Source organism: Anolis carolinensis, chromosome 5 (genome assembly GCF_035594765.1).
Source record: "Anolis carolinensis isolate JA03-04 chromosome 5, rAnoCar3.1.pri, whole genome shotgun sequence".
Lineage (NCBI taxonomy): Eukaryota > Metazoa > Chordata > Lepidosauria > Squamata > Dactyloidae > Anolis > Anolis carolinensis.
The window spans coordinates 28,561,396-28,586,482 of NC_085845.1; the positions used below are offsets into that span (position 1 = coordinate 28,561,396).

General features: G+C 37.3%; 1 protein-coding gene and 1 long non-coding RNA gene across 7 annotated transcripts; one reads left to right on the forward strand and one right to left on the reverse strand.

Annotated features, from left to right (window-relative positions):
- Positions 1 to 223: 223 nt before the first annotated feature.
- On the reverse strand, positions 224 to 18,095 carry LOC103279055 (uncharacterized). Of its 6 annotated transcripts, none has more exons than XR_010006853.1 (3): positions 17,946 to 18,092; positions 13,468 to 16,969; positions 224 to 7,013 (listed from the first exon to the last, which is right to left on the reverse strand). It is a non-coding gene; the product is annotated as an uncharacterized LOC103279055 (long non-coding RNA). The 6 variants fall into 6 exon arrangements; XR_010006854.1 differs by lacking the exon at positions 17,946 to 18,092 and having other exon boundaries at positions 224 to 4,300; positions 6,838 to 7,013; positions 13,468 to 17,927; XR_010006855.1 differs by lacking the exon at positions 17,946 to 18,092 and having other exon boundaries at positions 224 to 5,431; positions 6,838 to 7,013; positions 13,468 to 17,927.
- On the forward strand, positions 18,071 to 23,787 carry rpl34 (ribosomal protein L34). Its single transcript, XM_062982954.1, has 5 exons — positions 18,071 to 18,166; positions 20,227 to 20,296; positions 20,387 to 20,486; positions 22,269 to 22,372; positions 23,659 to 23,787. Exons 2-5 carry the CDS (start codon positions 20,232 to 20,234, stop codon positions 23,741 to 23,743), a joined length of 354 nt encoding a protein of 117 aa, XP_062839024.1. The 5' UTR covers positions 18,071 to 18,166; positions 20,227 to 20,231; the 3' UTR covers positions 23,744 to 23,787.
- Positions 23,788 to 25,087: the final 1,300 nt, after the last annotated feature.

Here is a 25,087-nt window from a genome sequence, read left to right on the forward strand (position 1 = left end):
GCGTCTTTAATCAGACTGACCCCTATTTCTCTTATGGAGGATACTGGGTAAATGAAGGTCACTACAAATCTATTTCAACTGAAACTTTGCAACTTCAATGGATGCAGTTTGTAAAAGAGTAAACACAACTTTGCTTGGAGATGCAGAACGGCACTTATTTAAGAGTACAAGTTCTCATTTCTACCACAAACTCATTTCCTTTCTTTTCAAAGAAAACTCTATGTCCAATTTGGCAGTGTCCCTTTAATGAAAATTTAATACTTTCCTTCCATCTCCTCCAAGCTCTTAAGAACTCAGAGGCTTTTAAATAGAAAAAGAGTAATTAGCGTTGCCACTTTCTTTTTGGTTTTTCTTCAGGGAGGAAGTTTGACCTGAAGTGCCACGTTAATTTGATTCTTTTTTACTCTCTCCTGGAAATTGCCTCTCCAGTCTTTCTGTTTTTGTTGTTGTGTTTGTTGTCAACTGTAGGGGAAAAGGGGACATATAGGACACATTTAAAACCATGGCTGATCCTTTCTTTAAGCTAAAGATACCAATGGATGATCTGTGATTTTTTCCCCCAGTTTATTTATTTACTTGGCTTATTTCCTGTTTTTCTCCCAATATGGCATCCCTATAAGTTAAAAGAGCAAAAATAACCTATAGTATGAATTTTTCAAAAAACATTCTAAAAAAATCCAATTAAAGAATTAATCGAAAACAATGTAAACACATTAATACATATAACATATTACATTTTATTTATTTATTTATTTACCTTATTTATACCCCGCCTTTCTCTACCCGAATGGGGGACTCAAGGTGGCTTACAAACATCACTTATACAGTGCCTTAAAGCATAAAAACAAACTTGAGATAAAATTGGATTAAAATTAATACATACATAATATAGCATAATTAAAATACATTCCAATGTTAAAACACGTCACCCAGAATCAAAGTCTAAGCCTGCACACATGTTGCATATCCTTCTACCTCAGCCTGTTACATGGTGCAACCCTATATAAATGATCTCCAATATTTCACAGATGAAAACTGAGACAAATAAGACCAAGATGTGTTCAAAATAGCAAACCTTACTGATGAAGAAGATCACAAGCTAGGAAAGGATGCAGGAGTTTGCTTTTATCATACTCTACAGCAGTGGTTCCAACCTTTTTTTGAACAGGGACCACTTTGAGCAGGGACCACTCTCCAACATTAGTACCAAAAAGATTATGAATCAGTTTTTGATCAACATATGCCATCCAGTAGTTGCCATCTGCTTGCCCACAGAAAACCATATTTAATAATCTAGATCTGACATGGTCTATCCAAGTGAATGGTCAGCTCTGTGGAAAGAAAGTGGAAATAAATGAAATAAAATAAATAAAAAGGAAGGAGGTTCACGGACTGGATTTTTCTTCTTGTGGCCCATTGCTGGGCCGTGGGCCACAGGTTTGGGAACCACTTGTCTACAGGGAAGGGCAAGATTCTGCCCCTCTTACCTCCCACTAAGAGTACAACCACACCGTGGAACAAATGCAGTCTCACACCACTTTAACTTCCAAGGTTCAAGGCTATAGGATGATGGGAGTTGCGGTTTGGTGAGGCACCAGTTCTTTGGCAGAGAAGACATGAAACAGTCACTCCCATGATTCCACAGTATTGGGCCATGGTAGTTAAAGTGGTGTCAAACTGCATTAATTCTACAGTGCGTGTGCAGCCTGTGGCAACTGTGTGCAAACTAACTTCACATTGTTAACTCATTTTGCACAAATGGAAGTAAGACAGGACAAAGAGGTAACATGGGAGAGGAAGAAAAAAAAACAGACTTTTAAAAGCAGTCAGAAAAGTGAGGTGGTAGATGCTTTATTTGGAATCTCTCTGTCAAACTGATGGTGACATAGTTGGTAACTATGATATTTCATGCAAACTATGTGCCACAAGCTATGATCTTTCTCTTGTATCAGTGCAGAGTCCCTGCAGTCCTCATAGGCTGTGATAAGACCACTTCTAAAAAAAACCTTCCTTAGACCCCAGTGTACTGGACAAATACAAATCAATCTTCAATATTTGATTTTTGGACAGAGTAATGGGGCATGTGGGCATGTGAATCCTTTAGGCTCAAGACATATTTATGTGACCTCAGGTATATGGGTACATAAAATTGGTATAAAAATCGCACATTAATTAAAAATAAATAAAGGCTTCCTATTTTCCTTTATGTGGTTTGTAGCTAAAGTATTTTCTGCAGAGTCCACTGTAAACACTGCATGTTGTTGCTAATATAGTTGTGTAAATAAGTGGTGTTCAGAAACCTTTTACTGTTGTAAATGTTTTCGTGACCCCAACATTGAGCTAATGGGACCCCACTTAGGGTTGGAATCCATAGTTCAAGAAGCAGTTGTCTAAGGCATCTTTCATCCTGCCTATTTCTGTTAAGTACATGAAGGTGTCCCATGTTGGCCTCATACAATCCATATGCAAAAATCACCCGTAACTTATCTTTCTTAGTTTCAGCCTCTACACGTGAAAACTGGGGGGAAAGCACTGGAAAGTTCAAAAGCAAACTCCTAAGATGTTGATTCTGGTGCACACAATGAACTACTCTCTCAAACAGACACAGCCTTTATTGGCATACAAACAATGTACTACCCAAGAAACTTATTTAAAGGTTACAAAGGTTTTTTTGAATAACTCCCAGAATGCAACAACCCACAAGGTCAGCCAGTGGCCCTGCTAGCTAGAGTGGCTGGGACATTTTGGGAGATTTTTTCTATAAAGTTGCTTCTCCAAGCTCTGAACCTATAATTTAAAATCCCCAAAAGTTCTGTTTAACTATCACTAATTTCACAGGCTAATCTCAGAAACATCCTTCAGCCTCCACTATAGTTTTAATATTTGTTGAGTAGTAAATAATTAAAAGAAATAAAATTCCAGTTATCTAATTCTTGTCCTTTTCTTGACAGACATAGATGTGGAGAAAGGAGAAAGGCAGCTGTCGATTGCACATTATTAATCAAGTAATGTATATGCTTAATTGCCAGGGGTAAGAATGAGCCGCTCTGCTCCCTTCAAATGATGAAAACATGAAGTGATCAAAATAGAAGTGGGTTTTTTAAATCCTCTAGGCATTAAGAGCTTAAACACAAAACACATGACTCATTATATCAAGCCAACTCTTAAGGGTAAATATTCTGTGTGGGGAATTCATTTCTGTTAATTGGAGTTGTGGGCTTAATTCCCAGAACGCAGTACAGAACGGAAAATATACCCTTTGTTTTAATATTGAAACAGAGAAGAGGCAGCTTAATGGTCTAGGGAAGTTTGATTGTTCTGCCATGTGTGCAACAGGGCACACAATTCTTCATGCTAAAAATAAAAGCCTTCATTCCTTCAATCAATGGTTTTTAAATAAAGTCTAGAAAGCTGCATCCACAGTTTTGGGGGCCAACTTTTAAAAGCATGCCCCCAAACAGTGGGTAAAATTAAATATTTCAGTGCAGATAATTATGATAACGATCACCATTGCCACACACACTTCCAGGAAGTTGGAAAATGCAGGCAGTTGTGCTGATCCATAGCAATAAAACAGCAACAACAGTTTTCATCTCCATGAGGTCTTTTGCAAAAGCAATGGATTTTAATTGACCAATCAATATCAAATCACTCCACATTTTTTTGTATTGCAATAAGGATTGTTCACACCAAAAAAACACCAATTCTCTACAAATCCTCTAGCACAACCCTGTGTCCAAATTCTGCTGGAAAAATCACTTTGGAAGACCTAAAGATTCCTAGAAAAAATTCTCTCTAGGAATCTCTTGGTCCTTCATTATGGCTCCATGGTTAATGTCAAGGGAAAGTAGGCCAATAGAGCCATACTGGAGGACTTAGAAATCCTATAGAGGCCTTTTTAATAATATCCATGAATAACCAGATCCACAAAAGTCAAACTAACAAATGAGGAGGGCCAATTTGTTCAAATATATCCCAGTTTTCATCCATGAAATGATTGAAGATATGGTTCTTTTTGCTCACCATTTTTTATTTTTGCCTTAATCTTTTTCTACCTATCAGTGTATCTTGGTTCATTAAAGCAATTGCCTGCTTCCTCTGCTTGGGCTAATGTTGAGTGTGGTTTCATCTTCTCCATTTGGTTCACTTCATCCACCAGTTTAGATGGATGTGATCTCACATCATAGCATCTGTCTTGCTTTTTGCCAACTGGTCACAATCCCAGAGTCAAGATTTGCTCACATTTCCTATCATAGCTTCTGTTCTTTGTGGCTAAGCAAGTTCAAGACAGTTCACAATACTAAAAACAACAATAAGATACACTGTTTTAATAAACAATAAGCCTCAGAGATAAAATAGGAAAAGCTGCAAATAAAACATAACAGAACTCTAGAACTGTTAAAAAATCTCACATGGCATTAGGAGCACAAGAGAAAAGGACTGACTTCATCTGGCACCTCAATATCCATCAAAGATCATACAATGCAACCCCTGTATCCACAGAAGCAATATCCACAGTTTAATTTATCCATGACCAATCATGTCCTCCCTCGGCATTTTCTAGGTTCTCCAGTATGACTCTATGGCATTATTTAGCTACGAGTCCATCATTACAATAGCACTCACTGTTATCCACAGTTACCAGTAAGTGTATTCATGCAAAATCTGGAAACATTTTCCCTGTTGATACTGTTGATACACTACCACATAAAAAACTCTCATTTCCGATCACCACATATCTCAGTTAAGTAGGCAAAAATAGCAGAAAAGTACTTCTCATAGAAAATCTTGTTATTAAACATTTTATTGAAATTATAGTTTAAAGATATTTTCAGCATTTGTAACTGTTTTAATCATTAAAAATACTGTTTAATTCTTAACATTTGTAAATTAATATTTTAGCTTGATATCTTAAAATGACAGTAAGCAACCATGAATCCCATTTTGGGAGACCGGTGGGATATAAATTCAATAAAGAAATGCATTCATCTGTCCATATTTGCGGATTTGAATTTGGAGATCTGATTATTTGGGAATTTGATTCAAATGTTCTGTATAGGATCCATAGTCAACTCTGTGGGTTGACGAACTACTTTTGGACAAATGTTGCTAACACACACACAACGATAGGTTTGCTTTAAAGTAGTCATAAGTCAGAAACCATTTGAAAGCAGATAACAATAATGAGAAATAAATAAATAAATTTTATTAGCATAGCTATGACCAGAATTTTTAAAAATCTTGGGTTTCAAAGGGTTTTGTTTTGTTACAAACAAAGTAACTTTTAATTGGGCTTGGCTGATAATTTTGGCATCTTTTGACTTAAGAGTTTTCACTTCCTTGGAACCATTGCCTCTTTCTGGCTCTCTGATGACGTCTTGAAATGGTAGGATCCCCAGCCCAAAGAGGACATGGCAGGAATACTGTAAATCTGCGAGAGCGCGATAAAGAAGCAATCCTTGAAGTATAGGCCATGGGTCAACCATCTCACATAACTCCTTCTAATAGCTGATCCTTCTTGCTTCATTAATTGCCACCAGTATAATCCACAAAGTAACAGATAAACCCAGACTAGCCTTGCATGTTCTTGTCAGTAAAAGGAATGTTCACAGCGCTATGAACTGCTCAGAGAAATAAGCTGAAGGGATGTGCTTAAATGACTTGTAACCCCCTTAGAGGAAAACCTTTCTCTGTCTCCACAGTTATCTCCACATGAGGGCCAAAAAAACCTTTTTCTTTTAAAAATATAAAAAGCATATGCTTTATTTGTGAGCAGTTTTGTCACCATTATCTCCAAACACCATGTTCGTAATAGTATCAGAAATTTGCCTCCTAAGAAAGATCCTATCTTTTCCAGCCTTTTTATCTTAATGTAGCATTGTTTTCCATACCTAAAGTTCAATCAAGCACTTGTAAAAGTCAAGAAAAGTTTTGCTTCTATCTGATGTAACATTCAACAGTTATGACAGAGATGTTGGAACTAATTTAATGATCACAGCTTATCTGAAAGATTAGCTTTCTTTTTTACTCGTTGCTGTGTGCTTTCAAATCATTTCTGAATTTATTGTGGGATTTTCTTGGTAATATTTGTTCAGAGGAGGTTTGACTTTGCTTTACTTTGAGGCTGAGAGAACATAACTTGACCAAGGTCATTCTGTGGCTTTCCATGCCTGAGAAAGGATTCGAACTCTGGTCTCCCAATGTCCCAATATCAATACTATGCTGGTTTTTTTTTACAGCTCTTAAAATTCCTCATCCAAAATAGTCAATACCCTAGATGGTTGGTGGATTCAGTGATTTATAGTCCAAGAAAACACCCCTCTCAAGCACTTCCCATACTTGTATAATCATAATTGCACACTCAATCAAAGTATAATAGGTTACACTGGTCAACACACATTTGGGTGTCTCGTATGTTAGAAATATTTCTGGGTATATTTGATCTGCCAAATCTAAAAATGCACCAGTTTTCCCCTATCTGATGTAATTTTTGAGTTAAATATATGCCACATAGCAGTCTTCATCTGCTTGCCCATGCAAATCATAAGCATGTCTAAGAAAGTTGATGCAGTCTATCCAATGCAATTATTTGAATCAGTGTCTCAAATAACCCCAGGAATAGGCCTAAAACCCAAAATACCAAATTTTTGTTGTTGGGATGTGTTATCAATGAAATTTTTCTAAGGAAATTTCACAAACAGTATTTTAAAAAACATAAAATTGCCAAAATGGCTAATTGGCTCTAATTCCATTTTTATGTATGTATACAGTCACATGTATTTGTAATGATTTATAGTATTGTTTCACTGTTGCTGAAGAAGGCTTTACAAAACTTACCAGATCTTATAAGAGTATTTTAATACTTGATCAAATGCTATTTCTAGCACTGTTTTGAGATTTTGCCTTTACCCTCTCAACCTTCCCATGTCCTTCTTTTTTCTTTGTGTTGGGAACCAACTTCTCGTCCTAGAGATGGTTCCTGGGTTCCATCCATCCACTGTAATTATCTATTACTGGGAAAAACAAGAGTTTTTTACATGATTGAACTGTGTCACAAGGAGAAATAGATTTCATTGGAACAAATACACGTTTCCAATTTTCTCAGGATGACTTGATTGCTTCCCCTTCTTACTCCCTACCACAAACTAGCACAAGAAAAAAAAAAAAACAGGATTAGGTCTATAAGGGAATTGGCACCAGTGTTTGTTTTAATCAGCAACTTTAAGCCAACTCATTGCTTTCCCCCCAGATGTGGAAGTGAAGGGGAGAACTGAGAATAAATAGCTGAGCCGTGCAATTCATTTACACTTCAAATATACTTCTGAGTTGGTTATTCCTCAATTAATAAAATAGCTGGTGTATCCCTAAAGTAGTATAAAGTGACACGCTGTGTGAAATCAATTTTCCTTTTCCAAAATCATTAAATCCAGTAGCCTGTGACTGCATCCCTGCTAATTCTGGTTGCAGCCCTTTCATCCTCCATTAACTTTGGCGCTCCTAACAGGCTGTCAAAAATAATTTCCCAGGACGTAAATAATTCAGAAATTAAAAATTAATAAATAATAACAGGGAGCTACTGGGAGATAGGCTGGGTCAATTAGTCAGCCCGGCATTCTGTTTCTTCACAGCAGGGGCCTCCGTATTCGTTACCAGACGCTTGCCTGTGATTCCAAGGTCTGATTTACGGCTCTTCATTACTGGATCCAGTCAGACACAATTACCTCCATCACTATCTCCATTCCTAACTTCAAAGAAACACACATTTTCTTGTCTGCTATTTTTCCTCCTTGCAGCAGCCTCAGCTTGACGTCTCTGGAATTTCTTCCATGCGGACTAATTAATAAGACTTCGACTTATCATATTCACTCTTTTTCTTTGATGTCCTACCTTAGTCAATCATCCTATTTAATTAGAATTTCAATGATAACTTTACTTATCTTGTGGGTAGATGTAAATTAAAATAACAGGATTTTAATTCTCTTTCTTATGGGGTTATGACATTTTTTTTTCTAAAAAAAAAAAAATCCCCCTGACAGGAAAAAAGTTTCAGCCCAAATGTGATGTTATGTACATTTGTATGTGAGGGGGCTGCCTTTTGCTAAACTGTTTTCCTCCTTGCTACAAAATTATTTTGTTTGTCGAACAAGCACTACTGAAGTGGAAATGAATGCTTCATCCATTTAATGACACATAGTCTTCACAGGTCTGTGTCAAAAATGAATTAACGCAACAGAAGCCAATACAGGCAAATGCTAGTTTGCTAACCAGGAAAGAAAATAGTTGGTTTGTATGCAATGTTTTCAGTAAGTCATTACCAATGGTGGTGGTGATGGTGGCGAAGATTGTGATTTACGATTTGTGTTGCAAACACTTTACACATTTTTTGATAATGTTTACAACATTCCTATGAGGCAGTTCAGTCATACGAATGGGTTGTAATTGTTCATACAAGATCATCAATAGTAAGTAATACATAAGACATAATGAAGTCCAAAGTAATAAGGTTTTGCCCAGCTTTGAACACCTTGTTTTCTGGTGTCTCATTTTTCAATGCTTGTAAATTACTGACAAGTTCCATTAATTTGAGGGGTGATCTGATCTTTCACCAGATCTTCATGCCTAAGAGGCTCACTTGGGACACACATGCTACAGTATACTGTGGTGTTCTGTTTCCACTATTAAGCAACCCAAATGCATTTGCAAAACTTTGATTCCACTTTTCAACCAATTCCATTTTCTGACAGTGCTACAGTAAGCAAGGGCTTCCTATACTTGGCATTACAACAAAGAACACTTACAGCACTATACTATTGCTGTTCGAAATCCAAACAAGAAGATCTTCAGAGTAATCCCGACTTAAATGGAAAGGAGCCATAAAAGATGACCCAATACAAAAGAACTTTCTCTTAAATTATGCATAAAGTAGTCACAGAATCTGAGTTTGTTTGGGTCACAGATCTGGAATTTTTGTCCTGATGACATATAACCAGGTATGTAATTTACCCACATGTTGCAGCCTCTGTTGTAGCAACTTAAACACTAGAACACAAAAGCCCACTAACTAGTTATTTATTTGTTTATATTTCACCTTTTGCCCTATTTGATAACAAAATTTATCTGGGTGTACACAAAGCATTTGCAAATATAACATACAAATCATAAACAATAACTAGGGAGAAAGTGTAATAACTTAAAGGTAAAACTACGTAGAAGTGTAATTTAAAATATTACAGCATATAACAGCAGAGTTTTCTAAACCTCTGGGGGAAAAAACAGAAGAAAAGAAATGATCTTTCCATCAGGTAAATCTTTGTTCAAACAACAAGAACATCCAGATTTCTTATGTGTTCCAGCATCCTTTTATTATTCTTTAGTCCTTATACATGCTCAGAAGAGACTAAAAAGATACGCCACAGTGAAAACATAGGGCTCATCTACATCGGATTCAGCCCATTGTTCAAGAGACCTGGGACTGCATCTGTTCCATTGGACCATGATCTCCCCCATGTCAACACTGCTTCTAGACAACTATGGAGCTCCATCCAAGCTCCTGGCCATTGTGGGCACCTCTGCTGATGTCAGAATTATACAATTATGCCACCAATAAAAAGGAGATGGTCAATTTGCCTTCTCACTGGTCAAGAGGGTGCCCCATTCCAACACCAGCAGAGGTGTTTCAAGTGATGGCAACATGGGCACAATTCATCCTCTTTTCACATGCTGATCAGTGATAGAGGAAGTGTCCATTTGCACAGTGGATTGGGCAGAATCAGACCAAATCTAGCTGTCCAAACTGCCCCAAAGCCTCAGGATACTCCAGAGTTTGATGGAAACCCTGGACTATCCCCTGACTTTGCCAAAAGAAGGGCAGAGTCAAAAACCTGTGATACTCACTGGAAGCTGATGTGTTATGGGGACAGCCAGCAGTCCATTTGTAATGGATACAGAGTTTTGTAGACAAGTCCACAGGCCAAGGTGAAGGTAATTCTAAGTAGGTCCATATTTTCCTGGACTGATAGGAGTTAAGATTCAGCACAACTCCAATTCTGCTTCTGTCCTTTCAGCTGGTCCTTTCCCAGTTAGGATGGTGCTCTTATCCTTGTTCTGGCCTTCTCACTCACCCCAAAATGCTACTGATGAGAATCTTAAGCCCTCAAATTGTGGAAAATAGGGAAAATGCTGTGTCTGCATTCATGTTAACAAATTGAGATATTCCCAATGACTGACAGTCACCCTTATCCTACCTTACACATAATAGTCTTCTACCTTAAGCTCTTTCATGAAACAGTTATTTATTTTTGCAGGCAGTCCCTGAGCTACAATCATCCAACTTACGTCTGACTCCCAGAAACAAATGGGGCTAAAACAACAGGAAGTGAGAGGAAATCTACCCAGTAGAAGGTAAATTCACTCCTGTAAGAATTATCCTAGGGAAAAAGTGTTTCCACTGAAACTTTATCACCAATCCTTGTTTCCACAACAACCCAACATTTCAAAAATCCAATTGTCACTGAGACAAGAAGTGAAATCTTCTGAACAGAGGCACATATAACAAAACAAACACCACAGGAGTGTTAACCCTTCCCAATGCTATCCAAAACAAAACAATAAATTATTGGCTAGAGTTACATTTTTAAAAGCACCTGTTTTGACTTACGTACAAATTCAATTCAAAAACAAACCTACAGAATCTATCTTGTTCTTAACCCAGGGTCTGCCTATATTCTGCTTCAAAGATAAAAAATAACAATTAAAAGGGAAAACAGGGGCCTGAAGCTATATATCAACAGGAATACATCCCCAGATTTTTTGTGAACATGAAAACATGCATATAATAGTGAATTAAAATTAAATTAAGGACTTCTGTCTCAAGAATACCTAGAAAATACTTGTCGGAAGTGGATAAATGAAACCATAGATACTGAACCTGTGGATACAGGGGTTGTATTGCATTTCCAATGTGTTAATTATAGTATTACCATTATGCAGTGGATTAAATCCATGAACTTTGTACCATATATTTGTATGTGCTGTTTTTAAAACCAGCCTTTCCCAGTCTGCTCTGTTGCACTATGACCATCATCATCCTCAGTACGTTGTGCAAGTTGAGAACAACTTAATTGTAATCCAAGGTGTCTAGATAGTGTCAGGTAGCAAAAAGCTGTTTTAAATACTGGGATCAAGGTGTTTTGTTCAAAATGTAAATGGGAATTCCTCTCTTTTCTTTTAATATTGCTAGGACTTATCTTTGTTCTCTTTTAATTTAAAATTTCTTCTGGTTGAACGTGTGGCCCAAATCTGTCATGTCCAACTAACATCAGCACTATTGTTTAAGATATTAATACATTGGTAAAGTGTTGCCTTTATAAAATATTTCCAAATTCCTTTATCAGCAATTTAAGTGTTGTTCTTTAACAATTGGATCCTGTTACATTTTTCTATTTAGGGCATTATTATTTAATTTAATTTAATTGGCTTCTTTCCTCCCCTTAGGGTTCTGGACCCAGAAAGTTCAAATTAAATACTCTAATTGCTCTGAAACTCACTTGTGGTCTAAAATGTGTTCCTTTTAAAATGAGCTTGCATATCTAGTTCATACATATTTTTCTCATTATTTCGCGAGACTGGGAAACCTTGGTGTCTAAAATTTGCATTTAAAAACAGTCAATAATTAACCAAAATAATAATTATATAGATATCAGACAGGCAGGCTACTTCACAACAAGCTGTAAGTAACAAATTTATAAATAAGGCCATGAGAAGACATCAAAGCTTTTGGAAAGCACACTATTTATAAGACGAAAGAAGCAGCAGCTAATGATGGCATCAGACCCACGTGATGTCTAGAAAGACAACTTACTTTTGAGAATCAATGTCTCAACAAAAGTTGAATCCTAAAAAATTCAAGACCTGTTGACTCCCCCCTTAAATATGCTACACTGCAACCATGGCCCCATCTATACTGCCGTATAAAATCCATGTGCCAATTTTAGCCCCATGTGAGGAGGCCGTAAGAATCAGTAATCTATATGACCATTGGGACTTCCCAGAGCCCTTCTACACTGCCACAGCATAGATAGGCCCCATATTGTCCTCCTACAGTAGGACTGAGGCCCCTTCTACATTGCTATAGCAAATCCAGATTATCTGCTTTGAACGGGATTATATGGCAGTGTAGATTCATATAATTCAGTTCGAAGCAGATGATGTGGATTATCTGCTTTGATAATTTAGATTATATGGCAGTGTAGAAGGGCTCTGGGAAGTCCCAATGGTCGTGCCCCGCACTCCTTCACAGCGTCGCCTCACCCTGAGCAGAGGAATTCCAGCCAGGAAACAATCTGTTGCAGAGGCATTCTCTCCTGATTGCAGGCAAGTGTGAATGTTGCAAATGATCACCTTGATTAGCATTAAATGGACGTGCAGCTCTAAAGCCTGGCTGATTCCTGCCTGGGAGAATCTTTTGATGGGAAGTGTTAGCTGGCCCTGATTGTTTCCTGTCTGGAATTCCTCTGTTTTCTGAGTGTTGTTCTTTATATACTGTCCTGATTTTGATTTTTTTTTTTTTGTATACCGGGGGCCAGATTCCCTTTCGGTGGCCTTTTAATTCCTATGAATTCCTAAGGACCCTCAGGGCTCTTCCACACAGCCATATAACCCAGAGTATCAAGGCTGAATAACCCACAATATCTGCTTTGAACTGGGTTATCTGAGTCCACACTGCCCTATATCCCAGTTCGATGTTTGGTGCTAAATTCACAAATATAGTAATTCCTACATAACATTACCATGTATTGAACTGCTTTTTCTGTTGATTTGTTGTAAAACATGATGTTTTGGTGCTTAATTTGTAAAATCATAATGTAATTTGATGTTTAATAGGCTTTTCCTTAATCCCTCATTATCCAACATTTTCGCTTATCCAACGCTTTTATTTTTCAGTGATTGGTTTTTTTTGGGGTGGGGGGGCGCCAAATTCTGTTCGCCTACACTTGAAAATTACCTAGGGACGGCCCTGATTATATGAGCCTACACTGCCATATATTATAGTTCATATCAGATAACCTGGATTTTATATGACAGTGTAATTGGTGCTTAAGGCAGATGGCACACTCTGCAACCTGGGACCTTTTAAGTTGGAAGTACAGACCCCCAAAACACCCCATTGTGCTTTCCGAATTCAGGAGAAAAAAGAAACAGAGGATATTCTGCCATTTGATGCTGCAAACCAGGCATGCCAGCATGGCATGCAACATTTTGGAGATGCTCTACATCCTAAAATCTCAAATATTCTGCCATAATTTAATTCCCTATATGAAAATAAACAATCCATCTCATTAGTATGAAAATTTGCTTTCATCATTAAGAAACAGTAAAATCATATGTATACCAAAGAACTGTTTTAAAATAATTTTATTTATGAGTTATTATCAATATATGTTTGGTGGGTGTACTAATTATATATACCTATATGCCTGGGGTTGAGTAAACATTTAAGAAACCTTGATGTAACTGATGTTGGACTCCAAATCACCATTAGCCCGAGCCAATCCTAGCAATAGCAAGGCAGAATGGGAGAAGATGTTCAATTCATCTTTCAATTAGAAGAAACAATTTCCTACGAGACAAAGGAAGAAGTCTGTGATCAAAAATTGAATCAAATTCTCTGCTGCTCAGTTGCAAGTTCAGGTGTGTGTATAATGAGAATTTCAATGGATTCAAGAGCCTCAATTGATGGGAATGTTTGCAAAAGATAACAGATTGCCTGATCGCTGTAGTCTCAAGAACCAAGTCACTAGTCAGTTCATATGAATCATGTTTCTTCTCCTTCTTCTTGAATTAGACTTGACATCACCTGAAATGGTGGGCCTGCTTCTAATCATTGTCGTTCCCATTATTTACTTGAGAGAACACATCTCTTCTAGTATGACTCTGTGGTCAACATTCTCTAATAATAATAGTAATAACGATTTTATTTCTTACCCGCCACTCAACATATCTAAAAACACATAACCATCATGAACATTGTATAGAAGCTGAACATGGAATCTATAGTGTTCTTTCTAGAAATCTCTAGGTCTCCTAGAATGACCTGAGAAAGTTGACAATAAAGTCACTCTGGAGAACCGAGGGCAGTGGTTGTCAACCTTCCTAATGCCATGACCCTTTGATACAGTTCCTCATGTTGTGGTGACCCCCCAAACATGAAATTATTTTTGTTGCTACTTCATTCCTGTAATTTTGTTACTGTTATGAACTGTAATGTAAATATCTGATATGCAGGATGTATTTTCATTCACTGGACCAAATTTGGCAGAAATACCCAAATTTGAATACTGGTGGGGTTGAGGGGGGGGGATTGATTTTGCTATTTCAGAGTTGTAGTTGCTGGGATTTATAGTTCACCTACAATCAAAGAGCATTCTGAACTCCACCAATGATGGAATTAAACCAAACTTGGCACACAAAACTCCCATGACTAACAGAAAATACCGCAAGGATCTGGTGAGTATTGACCTTGGGTTTTGGAGTTGTAGTTCACCTACATCCAGAGAGCTCAAACAAAGTTGGATCTGGACCAAACTTGGTATGAATACTCAATATGCTCAAATGTGAATGTGTTTTCTGGTGGTCTTTAGTGACCCCTCTGACAATCCCCCACCCCCCGCGATCCCCCCAGGGGTCCCGACCCCCAGGTTGAAAAATGCTGACCTAGAAATTCCTAAATACAACCTTTTTATCAAATCTGGGATTAATCATAGAATCATAGAGTTAGAGGAGACCACATGGGTCATCTAGTCCAACCCACTGCCATGCAGGAAATGTACAATTAAAACATCTCTGACATATGGCTATCCGGCTTCTGCTTAAAAGCTTCCAAGGAAGGAGCTTCCACCACACTCCGAGGCAGAGAGTTCCATTGTTGAACAGCTCTCACAGTCAGGAAGTTCTTCCTAATGTTCAGGTGGAATCTCCTCTTCTGTAATTTGAGCGCATTGCTCCGAATCCTAATTTCCAGGGCAGCAAAAAACAAGCCTGCTCCTGCTTCCTTATGACACCCTTATGATACTTTAATACATGGCTATCATGTCTTCTCTCAACCTTCTCTTCTGCAGGCTAAATATACCCAGTTCTTTAAGATGCCCCTTTAAAGTGAGGGAAAGCATGCAGGCCTCTATCCCCTGAATTCAACCCAGCAGTGAATGATAACACAGATTAAAGGCTTTGTTCCCAAGAAACCAAGTTTATTGAGTTAGTTGGTCAGAGTTTTACCTCTGTGTCATTTTCATGCAGATGTCGGTAGTAATATACTACTTTCAATCAAATTCATTTTGGCACAACTGAAGACAGAAAAGGTGCAAAGGAGAGAAATCACTCTTCTGGTTGCTAAGTAACCAACCACATGGCGATCATCTCTGCTTCTGGATTATCGCAGGACCACAAGGTGCTTTTGTGTTGCCCAGCAACCCGTGCAAATACCTCCTCTGCCTATCCCTATTTCTCATTTCTCTTTGTAGTGTATGGTGAATGAGAAGGTCTAACACCTGCTCTTTCTTCGATGCTGGAGACACCTAATGCAGTTTCACCCAGGTTGGGGCAAACTGATGGCCTTCTCGTGTTGGGTTTGATCTACATCTGCCATGTCTTAACCAGTGGAAGTCATTCACATGGATCACTGTATTGCCTAGGACCTGATTATCAAAAACACACCAGATCCCATGCAATCTTGGAAGCTAAGCAAGATCTGACACGGTTGGCACTTGGATGGGAGATCCAAACAAACAATGACTTAAATAATGGATATTCTAAAGCAGGCATAGGCAGGAATTGTGGGAGTTGAAGTCCAAAACACCTGGAGGGCCAATGTTTGCCCTTGCCTGTCCTAGACTCAATGTAGCTCTCCTATATAATGGTTAGCATTTTTACTTGAATTTAAATAAGCAGTTTAACCTGCTTAGCACAGCGGGTTAAACCGCTAAGCTGTAGAAAATCCTGCCAATCGAAAGGTTGGCAGTTCAAGCCTGGGTTGGGGTGAGCATCCGCCATCAGCCCCAGCTCCCTGCCCACCTAGCAGATTGAAAACATAAATGTAAATAAATAGGCACTGCTTTAAGCGGGGAGGTACATGCCATAGGAACATGCCAGCGATTCGATCAGGAGGACATCTAAGGATGACAAACCTCCTCAGCATGGAAGATGGAGCGAAAGCACACCCCACCCAATCCCAGTGGCCAGGGTTGAGCACAGCCTCCAGATGCCGGAAATGGAAAACATGGAAAAAGCCTTTATTTCTGTTTATATTATTGTCTGTCCATGTTAATTGAACAACAGCATTGAATGCTTGCCATATATGTGTTCTGTAATCCGCCCTGAGTCCCCTTGAGGAGATAGAGTAGAATATAAATAAAGTATATTATTGTTATTGTTGTTGTTGTTGTTGTTGTTGTTATTATTATTATTATTATTATGCACATGTATTTGGAGTATGTTTCCTAAGGGTGGTAATCTGATAGCAGAGAACCCATTTGTAAAGGATGATTTTACATTTGAGTAATATGGCATCAAATCTGTCAATAAGATTAAAAGAAAATGTATACAAAGTCATATGGAGATGGTATACCACACCAGTTAAACTACATCAGATGGATAGGAAACAAAGTAACCTCTGTTGGAGATGTGGCAGGCATAGAGAGACATATTTTTATTTATGGTGCGAATGTCCCCAGTTGAAGAGTTTTTGGAACAACATATTTATAGAAATTGGTAACATTAGAGGATTAAACATCACCCCGGATGCTAGGTTAGCATTACTAATGAATCCCACGAAGTTGAACTTAGAAATGGAAAAAAAAGAATTGGTGATTATTTTACTCACAGTGACGAGACTTATAATTGCAAGGAACTGGAAGATACCGGTAGTAACCAATCTCACACTGGAAGCCTGGTATGGGGAGGTATGGAATGTTGCCTTAAATGATAAATTATCAATAGAAATGAGGGTGTTCAGGGGGGAAACTAATAGATCTGATTTTGATTTATATTGGTCAGTTTTTATTAAATATGTTCTAGAAAGTTGAAAAGGAAAACAATACAACTTTGTTGGTCAGGAACTTTGGATATGACATTTGTTTAATGGTTGACTTATAAATCTTATGGTAAAGGAAGTGATACTTGTTCAGGCCTTGGTGGTGGGGTTATGTGTGAAATGTTCATTGTTTTGTGTTCTTTTTTACTGAAAGTTGTCAAAGTATGTATGCAAATAAAAATTATTTTATATAAAAATATGGCATTGATTCAATTAGCCCAATTTACTTAAGCGCGCACTGAGGCCATTAAATAAAGGTAATTAATTTTGAGTAATGACAAGCAAATGCAAAAATCCTTTCTGCAGGAAAAAAACCCATATCATGTCATAAATTGCTTTTGAGCTTCCGCATCCATGCAGTAGAAGACCAGAGAAGTTTTACGAGTTGGAGAACTTAACCTGGGGTGCATCTACATTCTAAAATTAATATACGTTAACTGCTGTAGTCCAATGAATCCAGGGCGTTGTAGTTTAACAAGGCCTTTAGCCTTCTCTGCCAAAGAGTGCTGGTGCCTCTCTAAACTACAACTCCCATGATTCCATAGCATTGAATCAGGGCAGTTCAAGTGGTGCCAAGCTGCATTACTTTTACAGTGTAGATGTACTTCAAGTTTAAATGAGAACACAATTGTATACATGTTTCGTCACTTGATGCAAGCTAAATGCATTAATTTTGAAATAATTTTGGTTTTAATTCTGATGTTTTGTGCTGTTCTTTTAGAACTTCATTTGGCTTACTTTTAATACTCCTACAGAAAAAGTTTTTAAATGCCTTTTAAAACAACACTCACTCTGCATAACTCACTCTATGTTCTCTATCCCCCCCCCCCTTATAACAATAAGTATTAAAGATACTTACTTTTTCATCACGCTTTTAAAATCTCGAAGTATAACACAGCTGCATAACTCCCTCCCAAACTCCCATATATCTTCCTATTTCCGTACAAGATGGCGGCGCCCTGTCGTCCTTCTATTGCGTACGGAGAACGCGTAAGTATACTTCCGGGTTTTCCGTGTGTGTTTGAACCTTCTGTTCCGGCTAAGCCCTCCTTTCTCTTCCGGCGTCGGCGGTAGCTGGTGGTAAGGCCTTTTTCTGCTTCTCTCTTTGAGTTCAATCCGTTTCCATCGGGTGAGGTAAAAGGGTTGGGCGGGCCTCAGGGTGACCCATGGGGTGGCCAGGACTTTGGGGCAAAGAACGAAGGGGGTTTTGCCTTCGAGGAACGGGAAAAAACGAAGGGAAACGAGCCTGGACGGCGCTGTCAAGGGAAGGCCTGTCCGCCTCGCACGGTTTAAAGGAGGCCTTCGAGTCTCCAAAGACACACACATTACATAATACTGCAAATATTTCACTACAGCATTTGAAGCATTTGTAGGATTTATGAATTTGTAGAAAGGTACAAAAAGTAGAATTGTGAGTGCAGTATATGATATCTTTTAAAGCAGACCTGGGCAAACTTGGGCCCTCTAGGTATTTTAGACTTCAGCTCCCACAACTCTTAACAACCTACCGGCTGTTATCTCATGACATTTCACCCACATCTATGGCACACACCCTCAGAGGTTGTGAGGTTTCTTGGAAACTAGTCAAGTGGGGTTAATATATCTGAATGTCCAGGATGGGAGAAAGAACTGTCTGAAGCAGTTGATCACCTTAGTTGGTATTGAATACCCTTGCAGCTTTGAAGCTTGGCTGCTTCCTGCCTGGGGGAATCCTTTGTTGGGAGGTGGTTAGCTGGCCCTGATTGTGTCTTGTCTGGAATTCCCCTGTTTTTGAGCGTAGTTCTTTATTTACTGTCCTTTATTTACTTTTTAGAGGTTTTTTAAATACTGATAGCCAGATTTTGTTAAGGGGAATTCCAGATAAGAAACATGATGCCTTAGTTCTTTTTATAAAATACAAGTACAGTAGAATCTCACTTATCCAAGCTAAACGGGCCGGCAGAAGCTTGGGTAAGCGAATATCTTGGATAATAAGGAGGGATTAAGGAAAAGCCTATTAAACATCAAATTAGGTTATGATTTTACAAATTAAGCACCAAAACATCATGTTACACAACAAATTTGACAGAAAAAGTAGTTCAATGCGCAGTAATGCTATGTAGTAATTACTGTATTTACGAATTTAGCACCAAAATATCACGATATATTGAAAACATGGACTACAAAAATGGCTTGGATAATCCAGAGGCTTGGATAAGCGAGGCTTGGTTAAGTGAGACTCTACTGTATTGATAATTCGACTCAGATTTTATATACATATTTCCAGAACAAAGTCTATCAATTATGAATATACAGGTTGAGAGAACCCCTTATATGAAATGCTTGAGACCAAAGGTATTTTGGGGTTTCGATTTTTTTTTAACCTATATTTGTATATAAGTACATAATGAGATACGTTGGAGATGGAACCCAAGTCCAAGCCTGAAATTGTATGATTTACACATAGCCTGAAAATAATTTTATACAATGTTGTTAATAATTTGGTGTGTGAAACAAAGTTTATGTACATTGAATTATCAGAAAACAAAGGGGTCACTCTCTCAGTCACCCATGTGGACAATTTCAATTTTGGAAATCAGGATGCTCAACTTGCATATGTAAAACTAAACATTAATAATCATATATTTCTAATCCTTTCCCCCTCTATATGTTCTGTGAATTTTAATTAATTTCTGCTTCCTCAGAACCACAACTAGACCCAGCATTTGTGTATTTTCTGCTTCATTCAGTTTTTAAAATTAGTTTGAGGAAAGGATTGCATGTAACTTTGTTATGTGAACAAACTTCTTTTTTACTGTACTATTAGTGTACTGTGTAGATATGCCTATGTGAAGCATTGTTCCATTCTTCTTTAAATTTGTTTACCTGAGAATTTTCTGAAATATTTATACAGGCAATGTATATTATTATTACTGCTATCACCATCATTTTTATATAGCGCCTTAAAATGTACATGTAAAATAATAACAACAAAAACAATATGGTAGAAGGCAAACATCTATACATCCTGGAGCATACTGCTTCAGTTAAAAACAGTACAAAAAACATTGCCAAAGACACATTTACTGTGGTAATTATATGTTATATTGCCATCTTAAAGAATTGCTTTCTTAACTGTATATGTATTTTTCTTTGCACAGAAAAAATGGTTCAGCGTTTGACATACCGTCGTAGGCTGTCCTACAACACAGCGTCTAACAAAACAAGGCTGTAAGTATGATCTTGACAAATCTTGTAGTTGAATTTCATTTATTTTATGTTGTGACACTGGTGAAATGATTGTTTCTCTGATCCATACAGGTCTCGAACACCAGGTAACAGGATTGTTTACCTTTACACCAAGAAAGTAGGGAAGGCACCAAAGTCTGCGTGTGGTGTGTGCCCTGGAAGACTTCGTGGTGTAAGTCTATTCTATTTCATGTGTGTTAATTTTTTTCCACATAAATAGTGGGATGTATGGGAAAATGTGATGGATGTGGGCTCTGAATTGATCAGCTTGATTTTTTTTTAGTAATGAAGATTGAAACAAATTTAAGGATAATTGTTTCATGTTCATTGTACATGTTTCCCACAGCTTGTTGTTTACTCTTGTGCTTAGTGCAGTATTGAGACTAGTTTGTAAAGTATTGTGTTTGCACAAGCAGCTGAGAGCTGGATCTGTTACTAGATGTGTATGCTTGATCCATTGTAATTGAGCTGTAAATCCTGTATTTAAGCAAGCCAAAAAAATCAAGTCTATACTATATAGATAGGAGGGGCTGGGACACATTTTTTATTCAGAACAAAATCCTAGCAAAGAAATTGAAACAGCTTCCCTTTAGAAACTCACAGGGCACATTAATCAGTGCTGCTTTTACCTTAATAGCCATCCAAATATAAAGTAATATATTGACCTCTAGTGATGTGGAACCATGGGAATGAAATGCAGGTATTGATAATACCAACATTTAAAACCAGATTTGAGCATAGTCCTGTAAACAGTAAGACTATCCTTACTACTCCAGTCATATATTTATGTGAGAGTGTATTCTAATTTCAACTAGATTTTATTTTTGCTTTGAACTAAATAAAGGTTTTTTTGGGAGAAATCAAGCTTTTTTGAAGCTTAGGATGTTACAAAATAAAAAAGATAGTTGAAATAATCATAATCTATGAAACAAATAAGGTGCATAACAGCTGAGGTTCTGCATAAAACTCTGCACAACCAATTTTAGCAGTGCATTTATTTATTTGTCCAGTGAGTTCTTTCTGGATCTTTAATGGAACGACACTCACATAAAATGGAAGGAAATCATTGTAGCCATTTAAGACTGTTCATAATACTAATTATAATTTAGTTCTTACCTGCCTCTCCTCGAGGTGGGTTACAACATTACTAAAACACATAATCAGAGCACACAATCATTAAAAAGACTCCATAGAATACACACATTAAAAGATATTTCCATAAAATACATATTAAAATACACAAAACAAAAGTTAGACATAGTGGAAGTTTAAAATGCATCATTAAAACTGTGAGTAGGCAGTAAATGATCATTCCTAGAGCGCTGGTGCCCTGAGCTGCTTAGTATCTTGCATCAGGAAATACGTCCCACAATTTGAATTTAGTGGATTTATTTTCTTCATTTCTTGGAAAGCTGTGATCTATGGGGGTGTATATTTGTGTGAAAAGTGAAAATTTCAAAAGAAAATTATAGTCTTTGATTGTCCACTTCTTTCCCATAAGAGATAAAAATAATACTATTAATGTTTCCATATTTTCTTTTTTCCACCAAGTCTGGATCAGTATAAAACAGCATAATGATAAAACCGTAAAGCCCTTGAATCCAAATAAAGTGTGTATCTTTTTAACAGCTGATTTTAACTTTGGATTTTTAGTGCTGTTTGTGTTTAATTCTGTTTTAATGTTTGTATATTTTAAATTGTATACTAATGCTTTTATGTCAAATTGCTTTGAGTCCCCTTTGGGGAGATAAAGTGGAGTATAAATACATATAATAATAAGAAATCATAATCATTCTTGTAAGATAATTTTACTCAAAGTGATGGATTTAGGCGAAGAAGCAACACAATTGTGTGCAAGCCATCTTTTCATTTAGTTACCTTTCAATAAACTTCAGATTTTAGGTCTTATAAGTGGTGGGCTGTTTTTATAGGAATGTCTTTTCACTCCTTACAGGTTCGGGCTGTTCGTCCCAAGGTTCTTATGAGGCTCTCTAAAACAAAGAAACATGTTAGCAGAGCCTATGGCGGGTCCATGTGCGCTAAGTGCGTTCGTGACAGGTAATGGATGCTTTTAATTATCTTCCTGCTGAACTCCATGGACTATAGTTATTCATTTTCAATGTGTAGTTAATTTCTTTTTGTAATTCCCAGTTGTAACTGGATTTCTACATAACTATGTTGAGTTCTGTTCAAATTTGAAACCCTTCTCCATATTTATTTACAATACTTCTATATCATTGTTTTTAAAAATCTCAGAGTGGTTAGCAATAAGCTATAAAATAATAAATCTCTAAAACCATCAAGCCCTCTCCCATCTTCAAAGATTGTGTGTGGTTGGTGTGGAGGAAGGGGGCATAGCTTTATAGACCTTTAAATATTAATGCCTTGCCCTTGCCTTGAAAACAGATTCACAGGCAATCTCTGCAACGCCATTACAATAGGGAAATTTTGAAGTCACCAATGTATGAACTGGATTGCAATTGGTAACCTTACCCTGTTGAACAACTGAGATACGAACAAAAGGTGGTAAATGCTGCTGATCCTGTACTGATGGGAGAAAAGCAGGGCATAAATTGAAAAAAATAAATAACCCCAATGAACCTCAATTCTACTTCATTGCCTGTTATAACTGAGATCATTATGTAAGCTTTCTGATGTTGTGCTGGCACAGTATTCTTTTTTCATTAGTCATAGTTTCTTTTCTTTCTTGAAATTTTCCACAGTCCCAACACTTCATTGCTCATGGAAAAGCACTTTCAAATTCTCATTGATCCGTAAAACAAATTTATACAGGTTTAATGCTACAAATAAAATTGTACTTTGGCATGCCTTACAGCTTAGTTTGTGCTTTGGGCACTAGATACAGTCCTTGAGTACTTTCTGTGACTTATCTAGTAGTTGAGAACAGAAACTGGAAAACATCAGTAGTCTGTATGATAGGTTACATAAACATTCTTGGCACTCTGTCACTCCAATTTTTGAACCATTTATATGGCGCATTTAAGCCAAAATCTTGAGGATGCCAGGATACAATAGATACAATACCTGACCCAGCAACTGTCTAGCTAAAAAATTACTAATGTTCTTTAGATCAATAAATATCCTGCTGACCCTTGCCTCACTTATTTGCTCTTCTTTAAGCTTTCCTCTAAACATAACACAACTCCCGATTTGTGGGCACAGTTCAATCAGATTGAGAAGTGATGTATTAAGATGGATGAATGCTAGGAAGATGAGCAAATCAAGTAAAGGATTTGTTTTTGTTCTTTCTGTGTTGTGTCTGAATATATCCTTAGTAATGAGATAAATGCTTGATGTTGAAACGATGTTATTTTTCCTCCTAGGATCAAACGAGCATTCCTTATTGAGGAACAGAAAATTGTTGTCAAGGTGCTGAAGGCTCAAGCACAAAGTCAGAAATCAAAGTGAACATTTGTATTGTCTGCCAAATAATAAATGAAAAAATAACTTTCCCTGTGTGATTTTTTTTTTTTTTGTAACGGGTGTCTCAGTTTGGAAACAGTTATGGATAACAAAAGGGCCAAGTAATGCCACTAAAATACTGAAGAAGAGAATGTCAGTCACATGAAGGTTTTTTTATTTTGTGTCAAAAGCATTGCATAATAAATAAGTTTAAAAGTGATAAAATAAAGGAATCACAAACAGCTAAATAGTTTTGGACCAAAAGCGGGCAACAGCAATCGCATTGTCCGTAGCTTTAAGGTACTTGCTTGTAGATCACAATTTTGCTCAATCAGAGAGAGGGTGAATATTTATTTACTTAGGACAGAATTTAGCTTCTAAAAAAATTGCCATACATTCTAAAATGTATCTGTTAATTGGAGCATTGATTCAGAAAATTGAATTGGAAAGACTTCATCAGATCTAGTTTCTTAGATGTGGTTATCATTTTTATGGGCAAGCCAATGAATGTTTTGTATCTCAAAAATTAGACCTGATAGGAGAAAGCAGGTGCCATTTTTGGAATCAGCAGCTCTAATATACCCAGAAATAGATTTAATGTTTGAAGCATCCAAATATGTGTTGGCCAGTGATTTGAAAAGCCAGAAAGCTTTACAGCTCATGCTGTAAGACAATTCAAGATGGTGAAAATACAGAGGCCTTGTATTTGAAGAACAGTTCTGCCATATTGTGGCCAGTCCCAGGAACTATTAACTGCTATCACCAGGTCTTGTCAAGATAGATTTTAAAATCAGTATCCTTTATATTGTACTCCTTTTGATATGGGAATCAAAAAGTCAAGGTAGATACTCTTAACAAGTATTTGAATCGTCATCTATTTGTTTACTTGAATCTCTTAAATCATTTCACTAGATTACCTATTGTTTTATCAGAACAATGAAGTGTCATCAAGTGTATATCGGGCAGTTTCAAATTCTTTCCAGTTGCAAGTACAGAATATGGATATGCCTAGGGATTGGTCACTGGATGCTGTTAATTCCTGTTAAGTGACTCCTAGGGTTATTTTGGCAACATTTATTCAGATTTGCCATTGCCTTTTGTAACTGGATGTATATGGCAAAGTGAGGATTCAAACCTTGGTCTTGATAGGTCTTCAACCAATACTCATCCACCAGATACCCTGGTGGTGCCTTCCATATGATTCCATAGCATTGAAGCATGGCAGTTAAAAGTGGTGTCAAACTGCATCAGTTCTACAGTGTAGGTGCACGCTTAGGCAAGGAATCCTCTGGTTTTGCCAGTTTCTTGCTCTGAAATACAACATAACTGCACCTATAACCTGACGTGCAG